General features: G+C 47.8%; 4 protein-coding genes and 1 long non-coding RNA gene across 10 annotated transcripts in view; 3 read left to right on the forward strand and 2 right to left on the reverse strand.

The window, feature by feature from the left end:
• The first annotated feature begins 374 nt into the window (after window positions 1-374).
• On the forward strand, window positions 375-7010 carry PRICKLE4 (prickle planar cell polarity protein 4). 5 transcript variants are annotated; one of them, XM_009241865.4, is made up of 8 exons: window positions 375-477; window positions 988-1157; window positions 3076-3219; window positions 3745-3852; window positions 4550-4687; window positions 4947-5150; window positions 5734-5938; window positions 6363-7010. In XM_009241865.4, exons 3-8 carry the CDS (start codon window positions 3088-3090, stop codon window positions 6731-6733), a joined length of 1158 nt encoding a protein of 385 aa, XP_009240140.2. In that variant the 5' UTR covers window positions 375-477; window positions 988-1157; window positions 3076-3087; the 3' UTR covers window positions 6734-7010. The 5 variants fall into 5 exon arrangements, with proteins under 5 accessions (XP_009240140.2, XP_054413450.2, XP_063581301.1 ...); XM_054557475.2 differs by having other exon boundaries at window positions 5734-6598; XM_063725231.1 differs by having other exon boundaries at window positions 406-1157; window positions 6046-6460.
• A 227-nt stretch (window positions 7011-7237) lies between these two features.
• TOMM6 (translocase of outer mitochondrial membrane 6) lies at window positions 7238-9488 on the forward strand. Of its 2 annotated transcripts, none has more exons than XM_054557481.2 (3): window positions 7238-7439; window positions 8833-8937; window positions 9128-9488. In XM_054557481.2, exons 1-2 carry the CDS (start codon window positions 7312-7314, stop codon window positions 8927-8929), a joined length of 225 nt encoding a protein of 74 aa, XP_054413456.1. In that variant the 5' UTR covers window positions 7238-7311; the 3' UTR covers window positions 8930-8937; window positions 9128-9488. The 2 variants fall into 2 exon arrangements, with proteins under 2 accessions (XP_054413456.1, XP_054413455.1); XM_054557480.2 differs by having other exon boundaries at window positions 9165-9488.
• A 3342-nt stretch (window positions 9489-12830) lies between these two features.
• The window catches only part of USP49 (ubiquitin specific peptidase 49), an 80100-nt gene continuing 66171 nt past the window's right edge, over window positions 12831-26759 (reverse strand). Inside the window, exons 2-6 of the mRNA XM_024248337.3 lie at window positions 25124-26507; window positions 23296-23500; window positions 19413-19521; window positions 18315-18520; window positions 12831-16310 (exon numbers count right to left, since the gene is read on the reverse strand). Coding sequence (XP_024104105.1) covers window positions 16120-16310; window positions 18315-18520; window positions 19413-19521; window positions 23296-23500; window positions 25124-26479 — 2067 coding nt within the window. The 5' untranslated portion in view covers window positions 26480-26507 and the 3' untranslated portion in view covers window positions 12831-16119. The remainder of the gene's footprint in view (window positions 16311-18314; window positions 18521-19412; window positions 19522-23295; window positions 23501-25123; window positions 26508-26759) is intronic.
• On the forward strand, window positions 16306-24271 carry LOC129059936 (uncharacterized). The gene is made up of 2 exons (XR_008526171.2): window positions 16306-17227; window positions 19098-24271. It is a non-coding gene; the product is annotated as an uncharacterized LOC129059936 (long non-coding RNA).
• MED20 (mediator complex subunit 20) overlaps window positions 26490-26759 on the reverse strand; it is a 116073-nt gene continuing 115803 nt past the window's right edge. The window contains exon 5 of the transcript XR_008526169.2: window positions 26490-26507. The gene's annotated coding sequence lies outside the window, so the exon portion shown is untranslated. The remainder of the gene's footprint in view (window positions 26508-26759) is intronic.

Here is a 26759-nt window from a genome sequence, read left to right on the forward strand (position 1 = left end):
CGCGGAGGGGCGGGGCTGGGAGACCAGAGGGAGAGTTTGGGGAGACCTGGGAACTGCGGAGAGACAAGGCTGCGGGCGCGGCGAGGCGTTTCCATTCAGCGAATGGTTGAGAACCTAGCGTAAACGCGGCTCCCGGCGTCTGCTGGATGCCTGCCGGGCGCAGTCCCAGCCAGAGCCCTTGCACCTGCATGGCAGAGGCCGTGGAGCCCGCACATTTCCACCCTGAGATCCCACAAATGTGGTTTTGTTTTCCCTTTTCCCCCCCAACCCCCCCAATCTGCAGCTCCAGGCCCCACCCTGAGCCGCCCTCTCCACCAGCCGGGGAGGGGCGGGCGGGGGCCGCTGGGGTGTGGGAGAGGAAGGTCCGCGCTATTAGGGCGGGCGGGGGCGGGCGCTGAGGCCTTGGGGTGGGGACCGGGTGAGGGGCCTGACGGCAGAGTCGGTCCAGAACTGCCCGGACAGCAACGCACAGCGAGGGTGAGACCCCAGCGGAGTCCGGGTCCCCTCCCCTAAAATCCCAGCAGCCAGACCGGGAACCCCAGCGGACTCGGGAAACACCACGTCCCAGCCCCGGAGGCGGGCCCGCCAAGTTCTAGAAAAACTTTGGGGATCTATTGAGAGGGCAGTTGGCGGGACTGGGCACTCCCCTTCCTTCTCCCTCCCACTGTCCCCAGAAATCTTCCCATCCCTCCACCTCCCCAAGCCCTAAGTCCTCTCGGGCTCTGCCCTTCAGGGCAGCGGGTGTTGGGGATGTCCAGCTCCTGAGCCCTCTTGAACCTGCACGGAGGCAAGACAAGGGATTCAGCTCTGTCCCTTATCTGAGGTGGGAGGGGGAAGGGAATTATGGAAGGAATCCAGCTGTTAGTAAGGGTGTTCCAGTGCTAGGCGGAGGTGGAGTTTGGCTGCCTTTGGGGAGATGGAAGAGTGAGGAATAGAGGCCTGATTTCTGAGCGTTGTTTCTGTGTTGGACAATTCTATGCAAACTAGAGGCAAAATGGAAGAGGGTGCAAGTCCCCTCCTGGGGCCCCAGATGCCCCCTCCTTTCTTGCTGCCTGGAGCAGGGGCAGTGCTGTTGTGGCTACTTCTGGTGTGAACAGCCCATCCTGGCCACCTTCCACAGGAAACCTGACCTGAGGGACAGAAGAGGAAGGAAGCAGGTGGGTGTGAAGGCAGGAAGGAGGGAAGGGTGGCACAGGACATTTGAAGTGGGAGTGGAGGGGCGGTGTTGAGGAGGGTTCAGTGCTGGGAAGCAGTATTAACTGTTACGGTCCAAACCCTCACCTCAACCCCAGTACGAATCCCTGGCCCAGTCTTACAGAGGCCAGGGATTTGATGATGACCCTCCTGTGCCCAGCTACTTTCAGAATCTATCCCAGCTCTCAGAAGCCAGGTCCTCCTAAGGCTTCCCTTAGCCTCTGGTATGATCTTGGGCAAGTTAATTAACTTGTTTCAACTGTCAACTGGAATAAAAGAGATTACCTCATAAGATTATTGTGAGGATGGACTATATTATGTAATATTCTAGAAGAGTCCTTGGCACAGAGTAAATATTATTAAAAAGTTTGCTCTGGTTATTTTTTTCTCCAGGGTTTGTGTATATCTGTCCAGAGCTCTGGTCCCATTCTACCTGGTTTCATCTTTGCCTTACCCACTATGAGCTCCTTGAGGGCGGGGCTCATCTCGTCTCTACATTATTAGTCACTTTTTTTTCTTTTGAGGTGGAGTCTCACTCTGTTGCCCACGCTGGAGTGCAGTGGCGTGATCTCGGCTCACTGCAACCTCTGCCTCCCAGGTAGGTTGGAGCGATTCTCCTGCCTCAGCCTCCGGAGTAGCTGGGATTACAGCCACACATTACCACGCCCAGCTTATTTTTGTATTTGTAGTAGAGATGGGGTTTCCCCATGTTGGCCAGGATGGTCTCGAACTACTGACCTCAGGTGATCCGCCCGCCTCAGCCTCCCAAAGTGCTGGGATTACAGGCATAAGCCACTGTGCCCAGCCAATGGTCACTTTTTTTTTTTTTTGAGACGGAGTCTTTCTCTGTCGCCCAGGCTGGAGTGCAGTGGCGCGATCTCGGCTTACTGCAAGCTCCACCTCCCGGGTTCACACCATTCTCTCGCCTCAGCCTCTGGAGTAGCTGGGACTACAGGCGCCCGCCACCACGCCCAGCTAATTTTTTTTGTATTTTTAGTAGAGACGAGGTTTACACCGTGTTAGCCAGGATGGTCTCGATCACCTGACCTCGTGATCCGCTCGTCTCGGCCTCCCAAAGTGCTGGGATTACAGGCGTGAGCCACCGTGCCCGGCCAATAGTCACTTCTTACCCCCAAGATATTGTGGTCATATCAGGAGCTGCCGAGAGGAAAGCTGAAGAGATGAACTTAGATTATCCAATGCAATTGCTGCTATATATAAAAGTGCAAGGTGTTCCTCTGTCTTCGAGGAACTTATAGGCTAGATTAGGAGCCGAGAGAAATGCAGAGAGCAAGGAGAAAAACATTAGGTGCTAAATCTTGGGGCACTGCTTGCTTCAGATCAGGGAAGGGAGGGCTGGTATGGTCACAGAGGCTGAGAAGGGCTTCCTGGTAAGGGGATCCTTGAACCAGAGGCCCAAGCCTATATAGCTGGAAAAACTGGGCCCATGTAGGAAGTTGTGAACAAGCAGGCTCACTGGGGCTGTGGGTGCATGGTGAGAAACGGTGCAAGTTAAGGCTGATGAGGTAAGGAGAGAGTGCCCAAAGGCCCACCAGAAAGGCAAAGTGCCCTCTCCTTCTACCATGGGCCTCCTCTTACCTCCATCCCAATCTTGGGAGACCCCAGAATTTGAACTTCAGAAATTCTGGACCAAAAGACCTGACCTCAAGACGTGGCTCTGCCACTTACTAGCTGTTTGACCTTGGGCATGCTACTCAAGGTCTGATCCTCAGTTGGGCCATCTGTAAGATGGGGATAATGCTACCTAAGTCGTTTGGGTGTTGGGAGGACTGAGGGAAATAATACCTATAAAGCACTTAACACTTCCTAGCACATTGTAATGGCCTAATACATGGAGGTGTTCTTATTGTTTTGGGGTAGGCTTTGCCACTAATGTCAGTGCAGAACTCTGGCTGGCCCCACCAAGAAGACAGCCCCAAGCCCCAGGATCCAGGTCCACCAGCCAACTCAGACAGTGACTCAGGCCACCTGCGGGGGGAGGACCCTGAGGATACCTATGCTCAGGTAGTAGAGTCGTGCCCTTCCTCTGAGACCAACATGTCCTCTATCCTGTGGAGTGGCCACCCTTTTCCACCAACCCGGAGGTAGTTTGACTTCATGCCTAATCTCTTGTTGCCTTTTTCTCTTTTCAGGAATTCCTGTCTCTGCACCTGCTTAGAACATGGGGTTTTGACTTTAAACTCATTCACATGAGTATTCATTATCTCTCCTAGGGTGTTTGTATTGTCAAACCAGACTCTAGGGGCTTTGACCCCAAGGCGTGAAGGGGGTTAAGAAGGGAAAGCATAAGAAGGGAAGCTGTTTTGGGGTGTGGGGCCTCCCCAGCCTCCCTCAAGGAAGACCACACATGCAGGCATCAGTCAGCTATCCTTGCACTCAGTGAGGATCTGCAAGGAGGACCCTCCCAAATGGATGGCATGCTTAGAAGCTGCTCTAGATTGGAGAAGAGGTGGCAATGATGAGGGGGAAAGAAGGAGAAAGGAAAGAAAAACCTAGTTTCACTTCTCCCCTTCTTCCATGTCTCCTCAGGGTCCTGCAGTTCTGAGCTTGGGTTCCCTTTGCCTGGACACCAACCAAGCCCCCAACTGGACTGGGCTTCAGACCCTCCTGCAGCAACTCCCTCCGCAGGACATTGATGTGGGTCTTCTCTCCCATCTTCCCTCTCTTGCCTTTCCCTCCCCCCTCTCTTTTCTTACTGTGGGAAGAACCTCAGTCCAGAAGTTAGGGGATGTGGATTTAACGCCCAGCTATGGCACTGGTTGGGGCATCATTCTCCCCCTGCCTGAGTTTTCACATTGGCAATAACAATAGCAGGTGCAATAACATCTGCTCTACCCACCACAACGCTTAGTCCAAGAGCAAATGAGAAAATGGACATGAACGACTTTTGAAACGGATAATGGAATGTACAAATGTAGAGTATGGTTGTTACGTATTTATTGAGGGTCTACATGTGCCCAGCCTAAAGGCTTACAATTCAATTGGGGAGGCAAGACAGGAGTATATGAAATAATTTGAGGAAATGCAAGAATGGGAAGTGATACTGAGCTCTTAGCTCATTGGGAACAAGGACCTAATGGTGACAGGGCTAAGTGCTGTGGGCCTGTCAGGACCTGATTGATGACATTCCTAAGGGGGCAGGGTGAGACTGAGGTGGCTTTCTTGAGCTCCTTTCCTTCTCCTTCTATTTCCTCTTCTATGCCATTATCTCTGGCATCTCCCTGAGGTTCTACAACCTTTCTCTGACCCAGCAGCCAAGCCTTTTTTCCTCCAACCAATGCTCAATCTTTTCTGCTGGAGCTCTCCCAGTAATTGTAGAGGACTGTTTCTGCAGGAGCGCTACTGCCTGGCCCTTGGGGAGGAGGAGCGGGCCGAGCTGCGGCTCTTCTGTGCCAGGCGGAAGCAGGAAGCCCTGGGACAGGGGGTAGCCCGCCGGGTACTTCCCAAGCTTGAAGGACACACCTGTGAGAAGGTATGCAGCACCCCTCCCCCCAAGTTCCCCTTCCTCTATTCTTTGCCCTCTCATTTCTGCAGAAGGGGCTAGCTTCTGGGATTCTATCTGGGAAACAGGAAAACCAGAAACCAAGTTTGGGAGCTCTTGGTATAGGTTGCAGTGGATGTGGGCTTGCTAGGGTATGGCGAGAACAGGTTGGGATCGGATTGCAAGAGCAAGGAAGGAAGTTAGGATAGTAGTGCTTACTCCGACTACCTCAGCACCTCCCCTCTGACAGTGTAGGGAGCTGCTGAAGCCAGGGGAGTATGGAGTGTTTGCAGCCCGGGCAGGGGAACAGCGCTGCTGGCACCAGCCTTGCTTTGCCTGCCAGGCCTGTGGCCAGGCCCTGATAAACCTCATCTACTTCTACCATGATGGACAACTCTACTGTGGCCGTCATCATGCAGAGTTGCTGCGCCCGCGCTGCCCGGCTTGTGACCAGGTACAGCCTGGAGGGGAGGAACTGGGGGTCTGCCCAGGGTCCAGAGTGGCAGAATACAAAGGGACACTCTCCTGGGCCACAGTTAATCCCAGTATCAGGGAGTGGGGAGAAGCAGGAACCAGCCTGGGACTACCAAGTTCCCTGTGTTCTGACTTGAGCTCTGGGCATGTAGGACCCAGTGCCCTTCTCTCTGGCCTCCCCCACTGCAGAGTCCCTCAAATGTTCCTGGACTCATAGAATTTCTCAAGAGCAGGGACTCTTGGACACATGCTCATCTCAGTAGATGCCAAGTGCCCAGTGCTGTGCCTCATCATGCTAGAAATTCCCTTGATGTCAGCATAAAAGGAAGCCTGGAGTCCTGGGTTGGGAGTCCAGACCCCCAGGTCGCACTTCGGATTGTGCCACTTGCTAGCTGGGATCCTGGCTAAGCCAATCAGTCCTCCCTGCATCCAAGAGTGACTGAATTAAATGGGAATGTATGCAGACGTGCTTTAGCGTTAACTGGGTAAAAGGCGTGGTTACTGGATGAATGAATGAGTGAATGAATGAATGAAACGTTCCCCTCTCCCTCTCCCTCTCCCAGCTGATCTTCTCCTGGCGCTGCACCGAGGCGGAGGGACAGCGCTGGCATGAGAACCACTTCTGTTGCCAGGACTGCGCCGGGCCTCTGGGCGGGGGACGTTATGCCCTGCCTGGGGGAAGCCCCTGCTGCCCCAGCTGCTTCGAGAACCGCTACTCGGATGCAGGCTCGAGCTGGGCCGGGGCACTGGAAGGGCAGGCATTCCTTGGTAAGGGAGAGGATGCACAGCAAAGCGGGAGGGAGCTTGGGCTGGGCCGTGGGGGTTCTCCCGGGCTGGGACCCTCGCCCCAGTCCCACGCCGTCCCGTCCCTCCAGGAGCGCCCCCACCGCACCCCCAGACCCAAGCCTCGGGGCCCGCAGCTCTCACCGCGCGTCCCTGGCCGGAGCGTTCCAAGGGCCGCCCGAACCCACCCCGCGCCGCGGTCGGGGTTGCGGCACCGGACTCCCTCCCAGGCGCGGGAGGCGGACGCCCTCTGGTGGAGACGGGGGACCCTGGCGAGGACCCTCGGCGGCGGCGGCGCGCACGGCCCAGGGCTGGGCGGGGCGGGTGGCTGGGCCTCACCCCCGCTAGCTGCGGTGGAGGTCCAGCTCAGCGGCTCTGAGACCAGCGTTTCCGACCCGGCCCGGAACAGGGGAGACTGGACCCGACCGAACTGAAGGAAGGGACCAAACCTCGGTGAACTCTGCAACCCTCTCCCGAACACTCCTTCTCGCTGCTGCCAGCGGTTCCAGCCTGCAAACTCAGACAGGGCTGCCTGGATCCAGTCCCCAGCAGGAGAACCGACCTGAGGATAAAGCGGAGGCACTCAAAGGGCAGGAGCAATGCTGCCTGGAGACTCTTCGTGATCCCAAGGACACCCCTTTCTCCACCTGCTCCTCCTCCTCTGACTCGGAACCTGAAGGATTTTTCTTAGGCGAGCGCTTTCCCCAGTCCTGGAAGACCCCCGGAAGCCTCCAAGCAGAGGACAGCAACGCCTCTAAGAAGCACTGCACCATGTGCTAGTGGCCCAGCTCAGAGAGGGGATGTGAGTGGGAGGAAAGGGGTCTGTAAAGCGGGAGAACAAGGCTAGCCTCCCCCTAACAATCCTAGACTGAGACGCAGTCAGGCGCACGCCCGCGAGAGGCGGTGAGGTGTCAAGTTTGGAGTGCGCCCCCTTCAGTACTGCGCGTTCTAAGACTTTTGATGGAGACTTTCTTGGCAAAACCCATTCCCCAAAGCTACACTTCCCCTGCTGAGATAGCCCCTAGCCCCACCTCCACAGGCTGGGACAGCCCCGTCCCCACCATCCTCCTCCCAAGCCAATTAAATGATCACAGCACGCGTGACGGTTACCGGCTGGAGAGCCGGAGGTGGGACCGGGAGCAGAGGACCGTAGAACCGGGCCGCGCTCCTCCCCTCCTAGAGTTCGTGGACGCGCAGCAGCGCAGCAGGGGGCCGTCCCGCTTCCGGATGTCGGACTAAGGGAACAGCGCCCCCCTGCGGGCCGGTAGCAGCCGGAAGTGCCAGACCGGAGGTGCGTCATTCACCGGCGACGCCGATACGGTTCCTCCACCGAGGCCCATGCGAAGCTTCTTTCCACTATGGCTTCCAGTGGGGTCCCGGTGAACGCTGCTGGTTCGGCTAATGAAACTCCAGAAATACCGGACAACGTGGGAGATTGGCTTCGGGGCGTCTACCGCTTTGCCACTGATAGGAATGACTTCCGGAGGTAACCGAGCCCGAGGAACTTGGTCGTTTTCAGGCCCTTACGTCCGTATTTCCCCTTTCTCGCGAGGCTGGCGCCTCAGGGTTTTTTGTTTTTGTTTTTTAACATTGCCAGCATTGTGGCGTCTTCGTAGCTCTGGCTGTGCCTCACTGAGGTCCTTGACCAGAAAGAGTTCCCGTGTGGCAAAAGCGATCTTTTTGTCATGTGGCTGTATCTGTAATGTCACCCTGATCAAGGGAAGAAGTGCTAGCATGTAAACAGGCTTTTTTGGCCCTGGACTAGTGCTTTAGCTGGGCTTTGCGTTTGATCTTACATTTCTTTTTTCTTTTTTTTTTTTGAGACGGAGTCTCACTGTGTTGCCCAAGCTGGAGTGCAGTGGCGCGATCTCGGCTCACTGCAAGCTCCGCCTCCCGAGTTCACACCATTCTCCTGCCTCAGCCTCCCGAGTAGCTGGGACTACAGGCGACCGCCACCACGCCCGGCTAAATTTTTGTATTTTTAGTAGAGACGGGGTTTCACCATGTTAGCCAGGATGGTCTCGATCTCCTGACCTCGTGATCCGCCCGCCTCGGCCTGCCAAAGTGCTGGGATTACAGGCGTGAGCCACCGCGCCCGGCCTCTTTTTTTTTTTGAGACGGAGTCTCACTCTGTCGCCAGGCTGGAGTGCAGAGGCGCGATCTCGGCTCACTGCCCCTTCTGCCTCCCGGGTTCAAGCGATTCTCCTGCCTCAGCCTCCCCAGTAGCTGGGATTACAAGCGCGCGCCACCACGCCCAGCTAATTTTTGTATTTTTAGTAGAGACGGCGTTTCACCATCTTGGGCAGGCTAGTCTCAAACTCCTGACTTCTTGATCCACCCGCCTCGGCCTCGCAAAGTGCTGGGATTACAGGCATGAGCCACCGCGCCCGGCCACATTTATTTATTTTTGAGACAGTCTCGCTCTGTCGCCCAGGCTGGAGTGTAGTGGCGGACCTCAGCTCACTGCAGCTTCCGCCTCCCGGGTTCAAGCGATTTTCCTGCCTCAGCCTCCCCAGTAGCTGGGATTACAGGCGCGCACCACCACGCCCAGCTAACTTTTGTATTTTTAGTAGAGACGGGGTTTCACCATGTTGGCCAGGCTGGCCTCGAGCTCCTGACCTCGTGATCCGCCTGCCTTGGCCTCCCAAAGTGCTGGGATTACAGGCGTGAACCACAGCGCCCAGCCTGACCTTACATTTATTAGGCACAAAAATGAACTCCAAATTCCCACGTGGGTCTTGAGCAACCTGCCATGTCACAACTACGTATCAACGCCTCGGGAAGGTGGTGGTGATGGAAGCCTTTCCCCCCAGTACATTTCATTAACTGTACAACTGACTCAGTGACCACAGGGTTAATAAAACACATTGTTTTTCCAGGAACTTGATACTAAATTTGGGACTCTTTGCTGCGGGAGTTTGGCTGGCCAGGAACTTGAGTGACATTGACCTCATGGCACCTCAGCCAGGGGTGTAGCCAAGTAGGTAAGCACTGAACCACACCCCTGCGTGTCTTAGGAGACCTAGAGACTGGGTGAAGCAGTTTTCTGTCAACTATTCATAAAATGTACAAAAGAATGTGATGTAAAACCCTTAACTATTCCTAGTTAAACGTGTTTTCAGATGTTGCAAGGGATTTAAGTATCTTACCAGTTTCCCTCCCATACTTTTACAGTTCTAATGCCACCTGTGGTCTTATCATCTGATTGCAGACAAATGGAATCCTGTGCTGAACCCGAATCTTCCAAAAAACAGCCTACAATCTGTGACCACCACAAGATGTGCCCTGATGGCAGCTGAAGTTTGATTCAGATGGGCACTTTTCTTCCCTTTCCCTGCCTAGTTTCCTTTTGTTCCTTGAGTCCACGCAGAATTCCATTCTCTGGTCAGCAGACAGGCTTAAGCTGAAGTATTGCCTCTATTCTGTAAAGTTCTGTACATAGTTCCCAAGCTTCTGCAGGGGGTGATCTTTGCTCTTGTCCTGAGAAATAACAGTGCTGTTTTAACAAACATTTGAAATAAATACCTCACACAAAGGCAGTCATTTTATTCTTTTAATAAGAAATTTTGCTTACAAAAAGGTGTAAAAAGATTTACAAAAATCATAAAAACATGATTTATATTTCACACTTGAGAGACAAAAACAAGCCCCAAACATGGATTTTAATGGAAGTGGTTTGCTTCATTTTAAAAGGGGGAAAAAAAAAAGGAAGTTGTAACCATACATTGATGTTAACATAGCATGAAGTTTATTCTTGAAGAATTTACATTGTTGAGCAATATTACAGGAAGAAGCCATTTGGTGTTGCATAGCATTTTAGTGCACCAGATGGTTTTCCAGGCACCAGGGAGGCATTGTTGCTGGAATAGTGAGGTTTGGTGGCAGAAAGAGGGCGGTGATGTGTAGGGGGAGGCAAAGTGAAGTAAGCCTGGGCAGTGGTCACTAAAGTGACACTGCTGAGGAAGCTGCTTCCTTCAGAAGGAAATGTTTTGTGACCCTAAAATTCATGGTAGTGCTACTTACTGTCCAGGGTTTGGGGGCTCTTTGGAAATGGAGTGTGTATGGAACTGGCATGTACAGACTTGTAGAGCCATAGAAAGGTAGATAGAAACAGGTCCACCATGGCGGTATTTGTTTCTGGTCAGTTTACTAGGCATTAAAAAAAATACTGCTTTTATGTGCCAAGTCTCTTATGGAACTAGTATGGGATTAAAGGACGTTAATTGGAAAGGAGGGTCAGTATATATGGACCACAGTGGCCTGTTAAGAATGACAGATGTCTCTAGCAGTTTGTTCACTACTAAAGATAAACAGGACAAAATAGTCTTTCTGACCTTGCTGGTGTAAATATTAAGAAAATTGTTTGAGAATTAGATTTTTTAAGTATGTATATAAAAACAGCACCATTCTTTGTATGAATCAGATAGATCTTATCTGATAGATGAAGCTAAGACCCTTTGAGTCTACACTGGGTAGACTCTGAGAGGTTTATATCTTACTGGGTATTAAGATAAAGAAGGGTCACATGAGAGTAAAGCTTAGCTTTGAAGCCATCACCTCCCAAATGGTGACCAAGGAGGAAACTTTTAAGCCATAGTATAGATGCTAACCCCCATTTAGACCTGCATCAGACCACTTGCTAAGACAAGAAATACCAGCACCTCCTGTTCTTTATAGGAATGAAACTTAGATCCTTAAAGGCTGCTACCTGATATACTCATGACTGAACAGTTTTATTTGATAAAAACTTCCAAAATTGAAAATCAAAATCCAGCAAGAATTAAGACACAGCAGCTTCCAAAAGCATAATTCAAATTTCATTCAAAATTTACTGTTTTGGCTTCAAGTAAGTGTTTACTGTTGGTTGGGTTTTAAAGCCATAATGATGGTTGAGTAAGGATTCATTTATTTATTTATTTTTAAATTTTTATACATTTTTGAAAAGATTTCAAATCTATGTTTCCCAGGCTGGTCTTGAGCTCCTGGCCTCAAGTAATCCTCCCACCTTGGCCTCCCAAAATGTTGGGATTACAGGTGCTAGCCACTGCGTCCAGCCAATGTTTCATTTAAACTGGCTTAAATCTTCAAAGTGGTTGAGAATGTAGTAAATAAAACTACTTAATCTACAACTTTCAAAAACTGATGAGTAATCATTAATTCTGTAAATGAAGGAGTTGGACTTCACTATTGCCAAAGCAACATTTTCCCCAAGGAAAGTCAATTTGATATCCTGTCACACTTTTCAGCCCCGGCTAGTTAACACAGTACTATGAAAATCTTTAGCTAGATTTTAAACGAAATATGCCAGCAGAAGTATGTAATGAGTCCACAAAAATGAGTGCCTGCCACAATGCTATAGTAGCTATGGTGTATTTAGTGCAGAGTGTGGGATGAGTAAGTAAAAGCCATAGTCCTGGCCCAAGAGAACAGTTACGAAACATAAGATACAAACTAAACTCACAGTCTTATTTAGAAGGCGCTTTTCAGCTTTAGTGCTGACTTAAAAAGTCTGAACCACCAGGAAGATGCGTACTTAACTGGTTAAAAAATTAAGTGGCCCTGGAAAGTTTTACCCCAAAGGTACAACCTCTTCACTTATTTAGTTCAGTAATGAGGCTGAGGGACCCAATTTTCAAGTGTGCATTTGAGTGGGAAACTTTTAAACACCATATGTTGAAGTTTCATGAGCTCAGTGGAAACCTTAAGGTCAGAGTAAAAGAAACTGGCTGTAAACAGCCCTACAGTGAAGAGAATGGGTCTTAGCACCTTCCACATTCACTCAGCGCCATCTCAGTCAGCGCTTGCCAGGGAAAGGGCATGGAGAGCTGGGACGGGTGCCTTCTCTTTTGCACCACTCTCTTTGCATATTACACAGTGCACTGGCTTGCCTTACAATCTAAAGTTCACATACAGGGGGTTTTCTGTACTGCTTCCGGACATTTTTTGCAAAAGAACATCAGAACCAATGAAGGTACCACTTCAAGAGGAATCATTTTTGTTTGACTTCTGCTGTATGTTGCCCAGCATTAGTCATTGTTTTGATAAAGACTAAAAGGCCTTTTTTGAACATTTGTGCTCTCCCAACCATCTGGGAAAGCAACCCTTCCACTCAGAAGAGGTAACCTCAAATTAGGGATACAGTATACATTTAAGAAGGGGTAGCCCCCCAGCCTAATTTTAAAAGGCCCAAGTTAATGTATGGAACATGACAAGGGAAGTGAAAAACAATGGAATACATAGTCTGCCTTGAAAAGCAGCCATTTGATGAACAGTCACAAATACAAAGAATTTGGACACTGTAACATAATTTCAGAACTTGCTGGTAAGAATAATTTGCATTCACACACAAGAGACATGAAATGCTTTTTAAAAGTCTGTGATACCAGATGTCCTTTAAACACTACACAGACCCATTTGCCACTTGAAATGACAAGAAGAATTCCCTTCCCTTAAATCTTTTCAATTCCATGCAAACCATAATTGAGTACAAGGCACCAAATTTTATGAATTGTATAAAATTAGTTCACAAAGCTTTATCAGTAAGTAGAACAAACTCCATTTCTCCCTCCCAGCCTGCCCACCCTCCTCCCACCCCCCACCCACCATCCCCAACCAAGTTTTCATTCTGCACTACTGTCGACCTCTCTAGGGCTTATGCTGGGGCATGCCCCACTGTCAGCCAATCCACCTCATTGGTTCTTCCCTTGTACTTGGATGGAGCTGTAAGCACAGCCAGAGTAGCAAACTCATACAATCATTGACTCTAGAAGCCTTGCCATTAAAAACAAAAATAAACTCTGCTCTTGAGTCCATAGGACACATTAACACTTCTACAGTTTCCAATTTTATTCATGACATTTTAAGAGACATCTGGAAATTCTTGTTTTGTTTTTTTTTTTTTGGTTTTTTTTTTTTTTTGAGACGGAGTCTCGCTCTGTCGCCAGGCTGGATGGAGTGCAGTGGCACGATCTCGGCTCACTGCCCCTTCTGCCTCCCGGGTTCAAGCGATTCTCCTGCCTCAGCCTCCCAAGTAGCTGGGACGACAGGCACGCGCCACCATGCCCAGCTAATTTTTGTATTTTTAGTAGAGACGGAGTTTCACCATGTTGGCCAGGATGATCTCAATCTCTTGACCTTGTGATCCGCCCTCCTCGACCTCCCAAAGTGCTGGGATTACAGGCATGAGCCACCGCGCCCAGCCTGGAAATTCTTTACAGTGTAGCACTGCCCTCCAACCCTGCCCCATAACTCCAAGACTGAGGGGCTGGATCAAAGCTGGCAAGAGCTCTGTCCACCATTTAATAAGAGTTTCAGTTCCTGGCTGCCAAGGCCATTCCTAACTATTTTTATACTAGCATGGATGTTCGTCTCAGAGGCAACCACAGAGGGTCAGGCTAGATTGAGGTAAAAAAAAAATCCTTTTTGAGGGCCTAGGTGCACTCATCTTGGCTGGCTACAGCAGCAAGTAAACATGCCAGCCAACTTAACTACAAAGGGTTCCTGGAATGAGACTCTTAACTACTTGCCCTGGGAGAGAAGCAGGCCCATTAAGGTTCGGTTAGGAGACCTTGGGTTTGATTTGGCAGCATCTAATCAGCTTTTACCTGGTTATTTTCTTCTCTTTAGAATGATTCAATTTCAGATGCAACTGAGACATTCATCTATACCCAATATGTAAATAAATTAAAGGCAAAGGGACATTTCCCTCACAATAGCCATTGGCTTATGCAGCAGGGAACTCTTCTTTAATAAAAATCTCCTTAAATACTAACTTCCTAAGTGTCTAGTGCTGCCGCCTCTGGGTACCTGAGGTGTCTGTAACTGCAGTGGGCACCTTTCACAAATGTGTAGCTCAGTGGAGACTCTGATGTTAGTTTCTTTTATTACTTTGATATATGCATGCTCAGCTAAGTTAAGCACTTATTTCACAAAGTCCTTAATCTGCTTAATAAATCCTTATAATATTTGGTATAAAACTATTTTTAAAAATTAAATGGGAAGATCTTTGAATTTTCCATTAAATGTTTATTAATAATTATCCCCACTGGACAGCCTGAGGGGGTAAAGTAGATGCTCTGTTAGTTCTTCTCTATCTTGTAAGTTCTCTTTTTCTAGAATAATAAATATAGGATTCAATGAAAGATGAGGCACGATTCATAGTTTCCTTTCCTTTTTACTCTCCTTGATTTTTTTGAGTTAATGGGCTTTTCTATTGCCACAAAAAGTCATTACTAATCATGCCGACTTAAAAACGTGGATCTTGAGAGTACAGCTTCACATCAGAGCCTCTGGCAGCATGGACAGCGGTGACACTTTAAAACAGTGTCCAGGAGAGGGTGAGCCCAGGCAAAGCTATACAAAGAAGCCTGCAGTAGACAATATAAACCAAACAGCATTAAAAATGCCATACGCTATCGCTTCCAAATAAAAGCTAAATATTACAGAAACCTCACAGTGTTGGAAAAAGCAAGTTTAATTTAAAATATAGTCACTCCTTCCCTATCAGGGTGAGCCATTTTTTGTCTGAATTTCCTCCATGTCTCAGTGCTGCCTGGCAGGGCCTATGGGAGAGTTCATCTCAAAAGAGGTCAACAGCAAATGCTACAGATCTGTGTGGGAAATGTGGCTCATCAACATTGCTAAAGCTATAACCCTCATTCTTTAGCCTCGCTTTCCCCACTTCCCACCCCTCCCCGAATGCCCTTCCACATCTACTCCCTTCAAGTGACAACTGTACTTCTACCTGAATTCAAACATTAATATGATATACTCAGTCAAAAGATGAGCATTCATAGTGACAGGTTGAGTGAGGCTCACTGCAGTGACCACAGCAACAAAAGTTAGGGTTTGTATTCACTTTCACCAGCAAATCTAAGTGAAGAACTAAGAATGAAGTGGTGCCTGATGGGGATGAGGGTTTTTATCTGGGCAATTTCATTCTGTTTAGAAACTGACCCAATTTAAAAAGGAAGATGTATTTTACTAGCACTGGGGGAAAGGACGGGGCATTCTTGTTTTTTTCTCTGATGGACTGAGTATGGGGGGTAAAGCAACAGTGGGGATTATCAGATTTGGGAGGAAACAGGTCAAGGCCATTGGTAATCAACTCTTCAGATATGTACGAGGTGGACTCCTAAGCAGTTAACATACCCTAGAGAACCAAAAGCTCCCAAACCCTGTGAACATGAATGTTCTAGCTCTCCAGGAGCAAGAAAGAAGCTGCAGGCTAAGAAGCTGCATGCTGCACTGAAGCGAGAACGGGTGACAGGCATTCAATAAGCCCTGGAGCATCAGCTATCTCTGCCCACCCTCAACTGAATTCTGAGAAAACCTAAGAATCAATTTAAACCAAACCATGTGCTTGCCCTAGACCTGAACCAGGGATCTGCTACAGAACTGGGATAGCCAGGAGTGTCCTTTGGCTCAGCATGGAACATGTGCTAGTCTATTGCTTCTTTATATGACCTGCCCCTTCTTTAGAATGAAGGGGTATTCATGCCAGTCTCAGAAGTATGGAATGATTAAATGATAGCAGCAGGTAGGGAGGGTATGACATATGAAAACCATCCCACTTTGCATGGGGAAATTTGTTCCATGCATCTCACTCCACTCTTCAGCTGCTATCCCCAAAAAAGGAAGTTTGTTTTAAACCCTTGAAGGTTACTTCCTTTGTGGGAATAAACCCTTTAGACTTCATCTCCCATCTTGGAGCCAATCCCATCCAGCACAACTGCTAGCCCAGGGCCCCTCCTCATGTGCTCTGTCCAGGGCTGCTCACATCCGGAGGGTTCTTCTGGTGCTGCAAGGAGGTCCTGATTAGCAGGGGAATCACATCATGGAGAGAAAACATGGCTGCTCTCCTGTGTGGATATGATTGATTTACCCCCCCCCTTTCCTCCACCCAGATCCCTCTATATTCAGAAGCAACTGATGAAAGGATCTTCATTGAAGTTACTTCTTTTGTTTTTAGGAAAGGAGGGAACTCCCAAACTCATTCAAAAGAGACTACAAAATTTATGACAGGACACGAATCACCTGGCACCTTCTACTCTAGACCCAGCGAGGCAAACCTAGTAATCTGTTCCTGCAGTAGCCTTATTTCCTATAAGAGGAAAGATGTATGGACACCAATACACAAAAGCCAGTCTTTGATACACGCCTCCCATTCAGGAAAATGTCTGTGGTCTGCCTTCATCATTGTTGCTGGACTGCACCTGAGCTTGGAGATGGGTTTCTGAGATTCTTGCATTGCCCTGCACTGTTCTTTGAGTGTAAAAAAGGATGTAGGCCTGGGTTTTGCACACTTCCTCGACACTGCATACATTCAGCTTTGAGTCATTGCAGTGGACCCAAAAACCTAGGAAACCAAAGGAGAAAAAGAGAGAAAATGACTACCCAATTCATATTTCTAGTCAGCAGGCAAAATCAGGAGATGAAGAAAGGGACAGAGAAGTTCTGAATAGAGCCAACCCTCAATTACTGGTGGGGGAACGGACAGGTAAATGAAACTGACAGACTTTTGTGTATCCACTGGCTTTAACCCCACCAAGCCCCACAGTACTGCTTATCGACTGACTGCAATTTTTTTTTTTTTTTTTTTTTTTTTTTGAGACAGAGTCTTGCTCTGTCACCCAGGCTGGAGTACAGTGGCGGGTTCTCGGCTCACTGCAAGCTCCACCTCCCGGGTTCACGCCATTCTCCTGCCATTCTCCTGCCTCAGCCTCCCGAGTAGCTGGGACTACAGGTGCCCACCACCACGCCCGGCTAATTTTTTGTATTTTTAGTAGAGACAGGGTTTCACCATGTTAGCCAGGATGGTCTCGATCTCCTGACCTCGTGATCCACCTGCCTCGGCCTCCCAAAGTGCTGGGATTACAGGCGTGAGCCACCGCACCCGGTCGACTGACTGCAATTTTTATCTTTGTTTTCTTCAGGCTTTTTCATTGTCCACTAGGGCCTTCTAGAAAGATAGCTGCGATACTGCAGGCTAAGCAATGGGGAGATGAGGAGGAAGAGGAGGAGGAGAGGAGAAATGGAAATAGAGGGGAGTGATGAAGGAAAATTTAGAAGGAACAAAAAAGTATTTGTTCACAGGCTCTGGCTGCCCCAAGGGCTGTGCAGTTCAAGAAGAGTGAACAGCTGAAAACACATCTGCAGCCCATCAGTCAGTGCAGTAGCTGGAAGACTCCACTCTGGAGGATGAGGACCTAAAGCTCCTTTGGAGGGGCCCTTGCATCCCCACACTTCCATGGCAGGGGAAGTAGTAAGAACATAGTAAGTACTCAGTAAATGTTCTCGGCTTTATTATAAGCTGCGGCTAGTGAGATTCATACAATATCTCCTTGAGGTTACACAGGTTCTACTGTTTCTGCATAACCAAGAAGGAAACTGGGGTGTGCAGAAGTAGCATTACCACAAAACAGTAATATTATCAATAACCAATACTTTTGATACTACAATATCTTCCAACACTGACTGAATAAGCACTATGTGCTAGGCAACTGCTCTTTTTATTTATTTATTTGAGTCAGGATCTCACTCTGTTGCCCAGGCTAGAATGCAGTGGTGAAATCATAGCTCATTGCAACTTCAAACTCCTGGGCTCGAGCAATTCTCCCACCTCAGCCTCCCAAGTAGCTAGGACCACAGGTGCACACCATTACGCCTGGGTAATTTTTAAATTTTTTGTAGAGATGGAGTCTCGCTATGTTGCCCAGGCTAGTCTTGAACCCTCGGCCTCAAGCAATCCTCCCGCCTCTGCCTCCCAAAGTGTTGGAATTACAGGCGTGAGCCATTGCACAGGGCCTAGGTCCTGTTCTAAGCACTTTTACATGTCAGTTCCTTTTAATTCTTAGAACAACCATACGTTGTTACTTAGTGATATACCCAAAATTTGAATCCAACTTTCATAATTCTTTTTATTTTTTTTGAGATAAGAGTCTTGCTCTGTCACCCACGCTGAAGTGCAGTGGCATAATCTTGGCTCACTGCAACCTCTGCCTCCCAGGTTCAAGCGATTCTCCTGCCTCAGCCTCCTGAGTACCTGGGATTACCAGTGCCCGCCACCACACCTGGCTAATTTTTGTACTATTTTAGTAGAGACGGGGTTTAACCATGTTGGCCAGGCTGGTCTCAAACTCCTGACCTCAGGTGATCCACCCACCTCGGCCTCCCAAAGTGCTGGGATTACAGGTGTAAGCCACGGCGCCCAACCCAATTTTCACAATTCTTTCCACTGGATTTTGATGTATGTAATTTCCCTCTAGGTAATCCATGGGATGGAAATAAAAGGAAAACAATAAAATGTGGACAAATCAACCCCTTTCCGTGTCCCCCACCCCACAGAGTAAAGCGCACGCACCTCCCTCTGTGTTGTAGCAATAGGCTGTGTAGTGTCCTGAGCCAAACCCTTTCCCGTGATGCATGACCACTGCGGAGAGATCATAGGCAAAGGTCTCTTTGTCAAGAGAGGAGAGCATGTCCCTGCAGCAGTAAGGTTCCATGGTTAATACCTGGTCAAAGACGACATGGACCCCAATCTTCTCTCGATGATTACGGCCAGACCACCTAGAACATGGATATAAGCTTGTTACTAGTAAAAACTGGCATATATAATCGTAGGTAGAGGTAGGTATTAATATAACAGGGAACTGAGAAAATTTAACCTTCTGGTTTTGGTTTTCCCATCAATAAAATGGTGGTAATCAATGTTCACACTTATTTATTTATTTATTTATTTATTTTCAGACAGGGTCTCACTCTGTTGCCCAGGCTGCAGTGCAGTGGTGTGATCGATAAAGGCTCACTGCAGCTTCAACCTTCTCGAGCTCAGGTGATCCTCCCACCTCAGCCTCCCGAGTAGGTAGGACTATAGGTGCACACCAACACGCCTGGCTAATTTTTGCATTTTTTGTAGAGACAGGGTTTTAACCATGTTGCCCAGGCTGGTCTCAAACTCCTGAGCTCAAGCAATCTGCCTACCTTGGCCTCCCAAAAAAGTTCTAGGGTTACAGTCATGAGCCACTGCGCCTGGCCCATTTATTTGCTGTTAATGTTCCATGAAGTACTCTAAACCTAGAGATCCCTAAACAAGCAATTAAAGCAACAGTCTTTTTGTAGTTTCCTGCCTGTGCTTCTTTTCCAGATTATTTTATACTTCATCCTGAAGATGAATCTACATAAGTCCAAGCCAGGCTAGAAAATCTTTAAGCACAGACACCCAGTGCAGGCTGGATAATTAATTAACACAGGAGCATAAGAGCAAAAGCCCAGTCCTGCTGGGCTCCCACATCAATTTGCCTTAGTGGATGTGAACGGTTTAATCTCCATGGAAAACACGAGGTCTCAAGTGAAAAGGCTTCCCCTCCCAACACCATGGAAGACATTTGCCCTCACCAAAGCCTTTGGAGCAGCTATTCCCACAGCTCTCACCCAGCTGGGACTCCCACAGCAAGCTCACCTGAATCTTTTAAGGTGCAGCCGGAGAACCTGAGGTAGTCTGTAGATCATTAACTGCTTTCTAGCTTCACTCAGAACAAGGGGTTTGGGATTGGATTTTCGTCGTTTGCCTATGTGGTTTGGGAAGGTATAAGACATAGGTTGTGAGGAGTTTTTTCTAGCTATGGCAGAGACAGTGACTTGCCATTCAATATGCATTCTCCATATTTCTCAGTACCTGAACCTCAATTTTTTGGGAGGGCGCAATGTGACACTCTTTATGACTGCATTTCCCAGCTTCACACGCCTGCATGGTGTGGCCATGGAAGTTCTGGCTAAGATGAAATGAATGACTGTGTGAGACTCTGCTTAGACAGGGCTGACTCAGTTGTAAGGTGCATCCCTTTGGCCTTCTCACTATCTGAAACCGCTGGAATTCCTCCTGGACCAAAAGGTAACTTTGAAGACAGAAGTCTTGCAATAGGATAGTAAAACAGAAAGACAGAAATAGCTTGGGTCACTGATGACCATGCAGCCACCGTGCTGGCCCTGAATGTCCTTCAGACTTGTTTTATGTAACAGAAAAATAAAATCTCTCATTTTAAGTCATTGTAATTTGGGTTGACTGTTACAAGCAACTCAAATCTTTCCAATTTTTGCCATCAGCAACTTTGCGTATAATGGAATATAATGGTGCAGCAGCAAGCACATAGAGTAGAAGCATATGTTAAGGCTCCATGTCTTCACAATGGCTTATAACTTCAATTATGATACCCCACAATATGATTTTAAAAAGCTTTTTGTTTGCACTAGGTAAGCCTAATTCTACTTCCTGCTCACAACTAGTTGTGTGCTAATGGATAAGTTATTCAAAACTCTGAACCTCAGTTTCCTCACCGGTAAAATAGGGAATAATGCATATATTTCAGGCTTAGGAAAAAGAGGATAAGATTACTAAATGATAGAGTATTTAAACACATTTTTCTTTAGCATGATTTGCTTATGGCATATTCAAACATTTAGAAAATAAACTGTTGGTTCTATATTTTTATGCTTTGCGTAGTTTTTGAAACATATTTCCTAGATAAAAGCACACTGCTGGACATGCAAGGACAAAGCTGACAGGTAGGCTAAATTCATCTACTCCAAAGCAGAACCAGTGATCAGTCTCTAATTTTGTTTCTAACTGTGCGGGAAATGCATTTCTCGAAGTCCTGGCTTCAAGCAGTCCTCCCACCTTGGCCACCCAAAGTGCTGGGATTATGGGTGTGAGCCCACTGTGCCCAGCCTTGAGGAAATGCATTTCTAAATTTCAGCAAATAAATAATGGAAATAGAGTTCTCTTAGTTTCTATCAGAAGCCTTTCCTGTAACCATTTACTGATGACTGTTTTGTAATATTAAATTGGTAAATGGATGAGAGTAGAAAATTAGTGGTCTACCGCAGTCCCTGCTAATTGTCTTGAGCTGTTGATATCATGGGCTCAGTGTTTGAAGAGCAACTGGGCATCTGATTCCAAGTCCTGTCTGTACTACTCATGAAAGGTAGCAAATCACAGCCAGATGATGTATCACAGAGCTTTCTCTGACAATAGGATGTGGAGGTGTTAACTTCTCATAATAGACTGCATCAGAATGAGTGTGCCATAGGAGAAGCTTTTACCAGGGTGTAGTCATCACAATACGTGGGGGCATGAACAGAAATGGAATTCACAGAGGGGCTTGGCCTTATTTTATATTCCTATTCACCATTTTTTTGAAAATTACTGCAGCTCTGGCTAGGAACCCTGGCAGTGACTGCCACCCTCAGCAGAGGGAGTATGTGAGCTAAGATGAAGACAATACAGAGTCAGGCTTTGTTTCCGTAAAATGAAATTCACCAAGAAAAAGAAATTACTGATTCAATTGAGATTGATCAGTTCTGTCTCCATTTCATTAAGCTGGCCAGGAAGACAGGTAGAAGACTGACAGTTTTGAAACTTCACAGGCAACAGATCAATGCATCTCATCCCCTCACCATAGGTTTCCTTCTCTGTCATTATTTGCACTTACCTAGAGAAATCCTGATAAATTGGCACATGTGACAACCAAAGAACAATCCTTTCTTGTAAAGATAAACAAAAGTTATTTCTTGCCTAATCTATCATATCCAAAAATGATGGAGTTAAAGCTGTTAATATTCTTTTGTTCCTTACAAGTAAAAGGCTTCAGGAATCACTGTTTTCTTTTTTTTAAAATATTACTCTAATGAAACAATTTGATTCACCTGACTCTATCTCAAAATGGAACAGGATAGGTGAGTCTATAGTTAACCAGGTATAAAATTTCAAATTTTGTTTTGAAATGGCAAAATGATATCGAGCATAACTTTGTGGTTTTTGTTTTTGTTTTCACTAAAAGAGGTCTTGCTGTGCCACCAGGCTGGTCTCAAACTCCTGGCTTCAGGCAATCCTCCTGCCTTGGCCTCCCAAAGTGTTGGGATTACAGGTATGAGCCACTACACCTGGCCTCAAGCCTGACTTTTGATTTTTGTTCTGATTCTTCAAAGAGCAGAACAGGTTTCCCACAATTTAGCTTTTTTTTTTTTTTTGAGACAGCATCTCGCTCTGTCACCCAGGCTGGAGTGCAGTGGCGCCCACCTCGGGGCCTCCCAAAGTGCTGGGATTACAGGCATGAGCCACCGCACCTGGCCTAAGATTTTTTTTTTCTTCAAAACTGGTAATGTAAACTATTATGTGACTGAAAATTGATTTCTAGGTCTCTGCACAATCCATTAACTTTATACTTTTAGTTTCCAAATCTATATATGCTACAAACCCCAAACATAGGCATCCACATATCTGTTCTGCATTTCCTCTGTCCATACTGGATTAGCAGAAGCATTAAGTGTTAGTGTGGCAAGACGAAAAGGCCCTGATAACATGCCTCTGTAACCATATGTAAAGAGTTCCATTTTAAAATTACAGACAACACAGAAATACTTCCGTATGACCCTCTCTGAAATGTGAACTTTTCAGGCATGTGAAAAATAAAAACAAAATGCAGAAAATATTTCACGAAGCTGCCACTGAGCAATGCACCTTAAGACTTGCTTTCTTGGTTCCACTGTACCAATCTTTAGCATCACTTTTGACAGACATTAAGTCTACCAGTTCAGTACAAAAGCTTGCTTTTCTGATATCGCACCCTTCAGAAAGGCTATACCATCTGGGTTTAGATTAAGTAAGAACTGTCACACTCTACATTCATGAATTTAAGCAGCAGCCCCATAGCACTAAGAAGCTAAGTAGTAACATTCTCAGAGTCCCCATTTCAGGAGCCACGACTTTGAAATCCCTTCCAAGATGACAACTAATGTCAATCAGGAGGTCAATCAACTCCTAGGTCTTTGTTTCATTTTTTTTGTTATTGTTGTTGTTGTTTGAAACGGAGTCTCGCTCTGTTGCCCAGGCTGGAGTGCAATGGCGCGATCTTGGCTCACTGCAGCCTCCGCTTCCTGGTTCAACCGATTGTCCTGCCTCAGCCTCCTGAGTAGCTGAGATTACAGGCACCTGCCACTATGCCCAGCTAATTTTTGTATTTTTAGTAGAGACGGGGTTTCACCATGTTGGTCAGGCTGGTCTCAAACTCCTGACCTCAAGTGATCTGCCCGCCTTGGCCTCCCAAAGTGCTGGGATTACAGGTGTGAGCCACCACGCCCAGCCTTGTTTTGTTTTTTAATACATAATTAAAACAAGTCCATGTTTTTTGTTTTTAGAAAAATGAGAGAAAAAGATCTTTAAAAGATGCTTTAGAACCATTCAATATCATTAGTGTTACTTTTGACTAAAGAGGACAAAGCAGCACCTTAAACTGATATTCCAGTTATTCTTCCCCACTACGCCCCCTCCTCCACACAGCACTCACTGTTACACTGGTCACAAGCGTAGATTCTCCCTTCCAGGGCCTCTGTCTCTGTGAACTTGGCCAGCATCTCAGTGAGCAAGCACTCTGTCTGATTCAAAGGGACAAACCCCTTTTCTGTGCAGTGATAGCGTTCAGGGAATTCCAGGGATAGGTCCCAAAAGGGCTCAATGGTATTGGATTTGTAATTGCATGATATACATGTGACCTAGAATGAAAAGATTGATTTACAGATTATATAACTTCCATGCTTCCTGTGTACAGTTTTACTTGCTTCATAAAAGACACACTTTATCAAAACTAAGTGTATAATTTTCAAAAAATGGTAATATTAAAATAATAAACATAACTTTAAAAGAATTAGAGTATATTACTTCTGATGTACATTTCTAACTATGGGATGCTAGCTGGAATTTAAAAACCATACTGCATAGAGACTATACTAACCCCCCTTTTCTCCTCTCCCTAAATATGTTCTACCATTTAATAGTACAGTAGTACAGACTGCAAGTTATTATGCAGTCACTCAAGGGATCAGTCTGACAGAGAGATTTGCAGGTCCCTGCCTGCTTCCCTCACCCTGGCATTCCTCCTCTTGACTTCAGACCTTCCATGGGGCCCAGCATGCCTCTCTTTTTGCCTTTGTTACCTGCAGAAGCCCTACACTGAACCCCTCTGTCTGCAGAGCCTCAAAGTGCTGTGATTAGACCTCCACTCCCACTAAACCTTCCCAGGTGCACCTTTCTTCCTAAGGGGAGGGGAGACAGAAGAAGTGCTGATAAATACTCCCCTTTTACATGCTCAAAAACAAAAGCCTAATTAAACTTTCCCTTTCCATCCCATTCATCATTCTTTCAAAGCCCTAAAAACCAAGACAACAAGCATAGTGTAGAGGTTTTACCTGACTCTCTTAAGTTACTCACCAACCCACCCCCCACCACGTTTTTCTGTTTTTTGGTTTTTTTTGAGACAGAGTCTCCGTCTGTCACCCAGGCTGGAGTGCAATGGCGCGATCTCGGCTCACTGCAACCTCCGCCTCCTGGGCTCAAGCAATTCTCCTGCCTCAGCCTCCCAAGTAACTGGGATTACAGGCATGCGCCACCACGCCCGGCTAATTTTGTATTTTTAGTAGAAACAGGGTTTCACCATGTTGGCCAGGCTGGTCTCTAACTCCTGACCTCAGGTGATCCACCCACCTTAGCCTCCTAAAGTGCTGGGATTACAGGCGTGAGCCACTGCGCCCGGCACACCCGCCCTTTTTTAACCAAAAAATACTCTTTCTGCATATTCTCACAAGGCCTTATCTAAGAATCTTTGCTTAGGTTACATGGCTAAAGATCCAGGAAATAAAAGGTAATGGGGAACAGGAAGGAGGCTTGCACTGGCCTTTAGCATGCTCCCAGCTACCTTCCTTCCCTGTATGTAAAGAAGGGAGATTGCTCTTTCAAACTATTACAGAACCAGGGTTACAAGCAATTTGAGGGAAACTCTGTTCCCTCAAATTGATCAAAGGATGGCACACCAACAATGGATACTTATACAATGAGAATATTATATTACCCCTATCTTCAATAACAATTAAAGATATTCACTGAAAATTAAGCGATGTGGAAAGTTAAACTAAAAATCTGGCCGGAAAGACACTAGGCAAGTTTCCCCAAAAGGCCACCATAATGTACAGTAGAATGAAAGGTACAATGGCCACCCTCCAAATTGCATAATCACAGCAAATGTGGGCTACTCTTATTAGCCCAATAACCCGGGGAAGGCACTCACAGAAAGCCCAAGCTAACATACAAGCCTCTCATTGTCATGGTAGGCACACACATACCTGACTGAGCAGCTGCCCATGAAATATGGTATTCACCACCTTTAAGACCTGTTTGGTGAGCTTCCTCTGGGAGAAGGGGATGAGGATCCGGCGTGTGGTGCCCTCAGACTCGAGTTCCTGCTGCACCTTGTGCAGCAGCTCGCAGAGAAATTCCTGCGCGTCCTGTTGGTCGTAGCCGCGGAAGGCAGGGATCAGGCTCCACACTGAGTGGAGCATGGCGAAGGGCGACACTAGGGCCCACTTCCCGGACCACATGACTCGGAAGAGGGTGTGCAGTTCACGGCAGAGGGAAATGTGCTTTGAACTCGGCTCCTTGTTCTGGATGAGCTCCAGGCTCCGACTAATGGAGGCCCCACCGTTCCAGCAGAAGCCCTCCCGCTCGCATGCCTCGGCCCTGTCACTTCTCAAGGACAGCTCCGTGGCCGAGCTGTTGGTTGGCTTGCCAGAAAGCTGAGTCTTCCCGTTGGTGGCTTTGGGAAACAGATGTTCCGTTTTGGAAGGGTCAAGGTTGAGGAAACATTCTCGGAACTTCTGGAGGTGGCTGAGCACCTGGAGGATGGAGTTCATGTAGCAGGTGTTGCCCAGGTTGCGCAGGCCCGTGACGCCTGGGGCCATGGCCGGCTGGCGACGCAGCTTGAGTGTGGCGGCAGGCGCTCTGCGTGAGGTAGGGAGGGCGGCGGGGCGCGAGGCAGCCGGGCCCGCTACGCGGGGCGTGTGCAGGAGCAGCCGTGCACTCTTGCGCGGAGGGGCGCTGGCCAGCTCCTCCAGCAGCCGCCGTTTCACCTCGCGCCGCCGCCTCCGCGCCTCCTCCTTCTTGCGCTCCAGGGCCTCCTCCTGCCGCCGCTGCTCCAGCTTCGCCTGGCCCCGGGAGCTCTTCTCGAACCACAGCCGTAGCGTCCTGGCCAGCAGGCGCTGACGCCGGTACCACAGAGCCCTGAGCATCTGTGGCTGTCCCTGAGGAGCGCGCTGCGGCGGGACCACGTCCTCACCGGAAGCCATGGACCGCAGCGTCCGCCCACGTCTCACTGGCGTGTCCTGTTTCTGGCCCCGGACCGCCAGGAGGGAGCCTCTTAGCAGCTTCAGGTCCCCCTCTGGGTTATCATTGAGCACGTAGTCCTTGCACAGGTAACAGAACACGTAGAGATCCCGGACTTCCATGGCTAGCGGGTGTCCCGTCTCCTCAAAGTGTTTTAGGGCGTGGTCCTCAATGTAGCGGCCGCAGGCCACGTGGGAGCACTTGAGGCAGGCCCACACGGACTCGGTGGTGGCACACTCTAAGCAGCACCACTTCTGAGGGTTCAGGATGGAGTGGTCCTGGGCGAGCCGTAACCGCCCTACATGTTTGCATCTATCCATGTCTTATAGAAGTCGCCACTCTCTCAACCTGGCACGACAGAGTCCCCAGAAAAGAAAAAGAAAAAGAAAACACTTTTAGAAAAATATTTTCCTTTAAAAAAAAAAAAAAGTAAAAGGCTTGCAATTGATATTTCAACTCTAGATTCATTTTCAACTCCAAATTGGTTCCTTTGAAAGTTAAAAAAAGGCACATTTGGTATAAAGGCAGAGAATTACAGGACAGGTAAATTACTTAAAAAGGAAGACTCTTACGGAAGGGTTAGCACAAATTTGAAACTTT

The sequence above is a fragment of the Pongo abelii genome, chromosome 5, assembly GCF_028885655.2.
Source record: "Pongo abelii isolate AG06213 chromosome 5, NHGRI_mPonAbe1-v2.0_pri, whole genome shotgun sequence".
Taxonomy (NCBI): Eukaryota; Metazoa; Chordata; class Mammalia; order Primates; family Hominidae; genus Pongo; species Pongo abelii.

What these genes read in the sequence shown, in the direction of transcription:
- PRICKLE4 (XM_054557475.2), top strand. Translation starts at nt 3,088, where the DNA reads ATGTCAGTGCAGAACTCTGGCTGGCCCCACCAAGAAGACAGCCCCAAG. An exon ending in AAGGACACACCTGTGAGAAG is followed by an intron (nt 4,688 to 4,946) that starts GTATGCAGCACC and finishes CCCCTCTGACAG; the next exon opens with TGTAGGGAGCTGCTGAAGCC. An exon ending in GCTGCCCGGCTTGTGACCAG is followed by an intron (nt 5,151 to 5,733) that starts GTACAGCCTGGA and finishes TCCCTCTCCCAG; the next exon opens with CTGATCTTCTCCTGGCGCTG.
- TOMM6 (XM_054557481.2), top strand. Translation starts at nt 7,312, where the DNA reads ATGGCTTCCAGTGGGGTCCCGGTGAACGCTGCTGGTTCGGCTAATGAA. An exon ending in GATAGGAATGACTTCCGGAG is followed by an intron (nt 7,440 to 8,832) that starts GTAACCGAGCCC and finishes TTGTTTTTCCAG; the next exon opens with GAACTTGATACTAAATTTGG.